The 6631-nt window shown below is 41.6% G+C and overlaps 1 protein-coding gene across 2 annotated transcripts in view; it reads right to left on the bottom strand.

The window, feature by feature from the left end:
- Positions 1-2317: 2317 nt before the first annotated feature.
- Positions 2318-6631, bottom strand: part of LOC122553388 (acetyl-coenzyme A synthetase 2-like, mitochondrial) — a 77100-nt gene continuing 72786 nt past the window's right edge. For both annotated transcript variants that reach the window (XM_043697090.1, XM_043697093.1), the window contains one exon: positions 2318-4665. In XM_043697090.1, coding sequence (XP_043553025.1) covers positions 4489-4665 — 177 coding nt within the window. In that variant the 3' untranslated portion in view covers positions 2318-4488. The remainder of the gene's footprint in view (positions 4666-6631) is intronic.

The raw sequence follows: 6631 nt of genomic DNA, 5'->3' as shown, positions 1-6631 counted from the left end.
TCTATCCCAGCTGCTAAAGACCGAAGAATGCTATTTAAAAATAAAAACCGTAACCACTCCATATTTTTCAATACAAATCTTTACAAACTGCTGTAAAGATTTTTTTTTTCGTTTTAAAACTGGTGACCGATCTCTCTCACTGTGTGATCTCAATTAGGATCAGCCAGACTAAGTAACCAAACCAGGGACTTCTGGCCTGTGTGTCACTGTCTATCTCCAACTAGGCAAGTGAGCAGGAGGGTGGACACTAATTCGTAGTCTGTCGCTGAGTCATTGTAGAAGATACAAACACCTGAACCCTGGTGCTCTAAAATTCATTAGCTTTCTTCAAAATGAATTTTCTCTCAAATGCAGCCATCTGCAGTGTCAACCCAATGTAATGGAGCTACTGGCATGTAGTCAGCAAGATGGAGCATCCTGTACAACTGAGCATCAGCATCTTCTCCAGATGCTGGTTTTTCTGCCACTGTATTCTCTGCACTCCAAGCTTTAATGCTGTCTGTTGGACTGGTTCTCTTGGGGGTTGCTCCAAGGATTAGATAACCAGGCACTGGCTTTGGCAAAACACAGCACCATTTGAGAGATCAGTCTGCAGTTTGGACAAGGGTAGGTGACATGCTTAATCCATGGTTTTGGATATGGGGAAATATTCTATCAACCCACGGGGCCCTAATGTGAGGCCTACTGAATTACACCAAGTATAGAGGGAATGGGTCTGTGAGGGAACACTGGAGAAAGCTGAGCACCCATTCCATGATGCGGAGGTGCTGGTGTTGGACCGAGTAGACAAAACGCCAGATTATATTCCAACAGGCTTATTTGAAATCACAAGCTTTAGGAGCACTGCTTCTTCGTCAGGTGAAGATTCAACATCAGCATCTCCTGATCTTCCATCCTTCACATGATGAAGGAGCAGCGCTTGTGATTTCAAATAAACCTGTTGGACTATAACCTGGTGCCATGTGACTTCTGACGTTCAATGGGACCTCAATGAAGCAGAGAATCTTAATGGGTGCAGATAAGGTGATCCTGAAATATTACCCTTTGTTAGACTAGAAGAATCAGAAGACATTAGTTTAAAGTAAATCTAAAACACAGTTTAGTAAAGATGTCTTCACTGGCTGAATCATTATCTTTCAGAACATAGTAAAGATTAAATATTCAGGGCCATTTAAAGCAAAGCACAGTGCTCGAGGGACTCATACATGTGGGAGCAATAGGCCTCCCTAATCCCTGTAGCAGTTTCACACTGGACTCAAAACGTAAACTCTGTTTCTCTCTACAGATGCTACTAGATCTGCTAGATTAAACATGTCCCCTTTCTTCAGCACTTCCAGTTTTTATTTCAGATTTCCGGTAACTGCAGTATTGTACTTTTATTACCTAATCCTTGACCTTTGTGAACGCTGGGGACAGAGAAATGAGGAGCAGTTCTAAAAGCAGCTGGAAATTGAGAGCAGAGTAATTATTGGAATATAATATTTAGAGTAGTGTCATCTATTCTAATTCTTTAATGTTCTAATGAATCAAGAGCATCCACAATTTTGCTGAGCAACTGAATTTCTCAAGATGAGACGTGTCTTTGTTTGATAATGAAATACCTTTTCTACTTTCCCTTCCCTGGGACACTGATTAAATGTCAAGTAAAGGTCCCTATGCTCAGCCAATAATGTGCATTAATTACCTCCCACAGTCAGAACAATATAAAACTGAAAGTGTTGGACGAACTCAGCAGGTCCAGCAGCATTTGGGGAAAGAAAAACAGTTAACATTTTGAAGAAGAGTTATGGACATCAAAACATTTTCTGTTCCTCTCTCTCTCTCTCTCTCTTTCTCTACAGAAGGTGCCAGACCTGCTGAGTTCCTCTGGCAGTTTGTTTTCTTTACAGATCTCCAACATCCACAGTATTTTGCGTTTGTCAGAATGACATAGCCTGCTCGGTCGTGAATATTGACATATCTCAATGACTGTTCAATGTCTAAGTTAGTGAAGGTTCTTCTAAAGTGTAACTCTGATTTTGTGAGTTTATTGAGTATCGGATGTGTGCCACAAAAGAGGGTCTCGTATGCCCAGTGAATATCCTCTGAAGTTCTGGGTACGTGTCCCAGACAGAACTCCGTGTCCAAGGGTGGTGTATTTACAATACAACTGTGCTGGCTAAGTATCAACTTGCAAATCCTTCCCAACATCCAGTGTTAAGATCAGGAGTGATTCCTGATCACCAGTATGGAGGAAGGGACATTGGATCTACCACTCCAGCCAACAACATATATGTCAATGTCTATGTTGCCCAAAGAACTTGGACTCCCAGTGAATTCTAACATATGATGGTGATATGTGTTACAAACAACTGGGAGGCAGTAGGTAGGAGGAGCAGACATTCAGACCTGCTGTTTGTGAGTTAGCCACTGCCTCAGTGGCTAGTGTGATCACCAATGCAGAAGAGCACGACCTCATTACGAGCTTGGAACTTTGCAAAGGTAGCCTAACCTCAGCTCAGGCTGAGCCTGCAATTGGACACAGCATCTAGCCAGGTTTTCCTGTCCAGCGATTATTAAATCTCCTGACCCTCTCCAGTGACCAGTGGTGTAAAATGCACTACTCTTTCTCCAATGAAGAATGATTTATGAATATCTGTTGACATTCACAGTCCAGACTCATTGCTAGTCAGTGATAACCAAGGGTGAACCTTTTTGAGTCTCTGTCTTCAGAGGAAGAGATTGGATAGGAAGATATGAGATGAAGAAAGTAGAGGTTGCCAGCATTCCAGTTTTGACAACAGTGTTAAAGAGTATATAATGACATCTTCTGTCTGTCACTGTGCCTGATACTGAATCTCCTAATCATGTTATAAGCTTTAAATAATTAAAAAAAATACACACATATTAGCCTTGTTCTGCATATCTTTGAAATTTTTTTATGCATTTACAAAAGATTCACTTTTAAAAAAGACAATTAATTCAAAGCAAGGGAATCCTGGTTAAGTTGATTTCAGATGTAGGAAAATCCTGGGGGGGTGGGGGGAAGAAAAGGAACATAGGATTTGGAAGTAAAAGTAGGCCATTTGGCCCTTCAAGCTCATTCTGCCATACATTAAGATCATGGTTCATCCAATTATAGTTTAAACCCCACTTGCCTGAGTCACCTTTTCCCCTGCCCCTTGACTCCTTGTGAAGCTCACATTTAATACACTCCCATTCAAGGGAGATGGGAGCAGCTACCCCAGTCTGCAACAGTCCAACCGAGGTGAGAGCACATTGGAAAGGAAAGTCCAAGCATGACCCTACATTAACAACAAATCCCAGAGGCACCATGTATAATCAGCTGCTGGAAACAGTAACATTTGTACTTGCCTGGGCTACAGTGACCCCATTCTGGATTAGTGGTGCTGGAAGAGCACAGCAGTTCAGGCAGCATCCAAGTGACCCCATTCCCCCAGTCTCAATTACTATAGTTTGCTCCAGAGAACGCTTTGTCAATGAAGCTGAGAACAAACATCCAAAAGAAAAGTCAGTTTAAGTGAACCATGTTTCTCAGTTTGCATATATTCAAGGCTCGGTTTGAGATTTATTTCCAGTAAAAATGGTGTATTGGATCAATCATGTTGGCCACTATTCAAGGAGTTGTGTGTTTAATAAGTCCAGAGGTCACTGAGGCAACCATGGCAACATTCAGCTTGCAAATTTCCATTGGTGCTAATCATTACATAGGACATTTAATGATGATCTGCTTTTAAAAATCAAAGTTCCGCAGTCTTGTATTTTCTACATAACGAGCTAACCAAGAAGAGAACCTGAATTATTGAGGTTGAAGTTGTTCTCTGCCTTCTGTCAGTGATGAGTACCTGAGTTTTAATCACAGCATGCAGCTCTTGTATTCAAAAACAAACCAGCAGGTTTGAAAAATAAATAACGCTTTGGCAAGGATCATGTTGTGACTGTAGAGGAGCACTGAAGTCACTTTTTCTCTCTCTCATTCTTTCTCTTGAAATCCACAAGAGTTGGCGAGAGGGACCACCTCAAAAATCTGGCCTTCTGATCCTCCCAATATTTTCCAGAGATGAAGCAATTTATCTGCAGTTTTGACAGAAATACTTAGCAGATACTGTCAGAATGGTCAGACTGGATCATCGTACTGCTCCTTACCTGGGCACAGTGTATTGTCAATGTTAAATGTGAACCTCGGCTATTCACAGTCCCAAAGCATCAGCCATTGTTTGTTCCACACTCTCTCTCCTCGAGTTGTTGGATAGCTACAGTTCCTGCCACAGAGTGGTTGCCCTGTGAACTGTGATGGAGAGAGCACTGCTGGGTAATTCAATTACAGGGGCATTATAATAAAGAAACAGAGTTCCATTCCAGATTACACATCTCCGCAATAAGGGCTGTCAGGAGTTAGGTCATTTGGTCGTAATATGTTGCATTGAATATAATCTTATAAAAATAAAACCGGTGTGTATTTAAAATCCCTGGCATGATGTCTCCCAGTTAATATTTAGCTTCTTTTTTCAGAACCTGCTTATGGCCGTCGATAATTTCCTGCACAGCTGTGTGATCATCCAGGGTAGTAAGGTCACCGAGCTCATCGATTTTATTTTCCACAATCTTCCTCAGAACTCGACGCATTATCTTTCCTGAGCGGGTTTTAGGAAGTCTGTGCACAATCTAGAAGGCAAGAAAGGGTCGGGTTTAAAGTTTCCTAGTGTTTGAGTCCGTTGATGATGGGAGTATGAAAACCACAGGGTAATCTACCTGTGAAGGAAGGCTGAATTCAAATCCCCAGCTGGTTGCTTTTTCTTAATTCATTTAGAGGATGTGGGGGTCACTGGTCAGCCTGGCTTTATTAACCTTCCCTAATTGCCTAGATGGTAATTAAGTGTTTTCCACATTGCTGTGGTCTGCAGTCACATGTAGGCCAGACCAGGTAAGGATGACAATTTCCTGCCCTAAAGGATATCCGTGAACCAACAATTAGCAATGTTTTTCTTGGTCATCGTTAGACTCCTAGTTCCCAGATATTTATTGAATTCAAACTCCCAACACCTGCCGTGACAGGATTTGAACCCAGGTCCCCAGAACATGACCAGGTCTCTGGGTTAACAGTATTGTAATAAAAGACATTCAGTGATCACCTCCCCTTAAAGGTGCAGCTGCAGAACTTCATTTAATTAAATAAATAAATACTTGTATTATTTTAAATAAGTGTTAGTCATGGTAATCTTAAATGTGACGCTACTGGATTGTAAAAACCCTATATGTGATTCCAGCCTCACTGCAATGTGGTTGATTTTTAATGTCTCTCTGAAATAGCTGAGCAATCAACATAGCTGCAATCAAGAAGCCAGCTCTCACCTTCTCTAGGGCAATTCAGCATGCACCCTTGAATAAAATAAAATGTGAGACTTTTACAGAGCACTGTGGAATTGGTACATCTAAACAGACACAAGAAAATTACAAAATCAGAAACCAAGACGTTACATTAGTCTCAAATTTAGTCTGATACTCCTGTCAAGTGCTTTTGGATGATTTACAATTTTAAAGGTATGACAAAAACACATTGTTGTCTTGGTTTGAGATTCTTTGAAATGTTTATTTGCTCAGATTTTGGGGCACTGTTTTACCTGCTATGCACTTGTCATGTTTATTTCACTTAGAGCGGATCCATTCTCATAGGGCTTACCCCTCAGGGTAAAAACAATGACTGCAGATGCTGGAAACCAGATTCTGGATCAGTGGTGCTGGGAGAGCACAGCAATTCAGGCAGCATCCGAAGACAGGCAAAATCGACGTTTCGGGCAAAAGCCCTTCATCAGGAATAAAGGCAGAGAGCCTGAAGCGTGGAGAGATAAGCTAGAGGACAGTGGTGTCATGGTAATGTCACTAGATTAGTGTTATTTGAGGCTTTTGGACATGTGTCACATTGCAATTTGAATGCATTAATCTGGAATTGAAAGCTAATTTCAGTAATGGTGACTATGATGCTATCATCAATTGTTGTAAAATCCTATCTGGTTCACAAATATCCTTTAGGGAAGCCTATCAGCTATCCTTGCCTATATATGATTCCAGATATTCATCAATATGATTGACTCATAAATGCCTTTCTGAAATGTCTATAAACTATTCAAGTTAGGCAGTGGCACTAAATACTGGCCTTGTCAGTAATGTCTATCTATTGTAACAATACAAGAAATGGTGAACTTAACGGTGACTTAATTCAAAGTTTGTGAGAAGATTTGTAGCTCGGGTGCTCGTTGTTGTGGTTCTGTTCGCCGAGCTGGGAATTTGTGTTGCAGACGTTTCGTCCCCTGTCTGGGTGACATCCTCAGTGCTTGGGAGCCTCCTGTGAAGCGCTTCTGTGATCTTTCCTCCGGCATTTGTAGTGGTTTGTATCTGCCGCTTCCAGTTGTCAGTTCCAGTTGTCCGTTGTAACGGACAACCAGAAGCGGCAGATTCAAACCACTACAAATGCCGGAAGAAAGATCACAGAAGTGCTTCACAGGAGGCTCCCAAGCACTGAGGATGTCACCTAGACAGGGGAACGAAACGTCTGCAACACAAATTTCCAGCTCGGCGAACAGAACCACAACAACGAGCACCCAAGCTACAAATCTTCTCACAAACTTTGAAC

This window comes from Chiloscyllium plagiosum, chromosome 10 (genome assembly GCF_004010195.1).
Source record: "Chiloscyllium plagiosum isolate BGI_BamShark_2017 chromosome 10, ASM401019v2, whole genome shotgun sequence".
Taxonomy (NCBI): domain Eukaryota; kingdom Metazoa; phylum Chordata; class Chondrichthyes; order Orectolobiformes; family Hemiscylliidae; genus Chiloscyllium; species Chiloscyllium plagiosum.
This window is presented reverse-complemented; position numbering and strand designations above follow the sequence as displayed.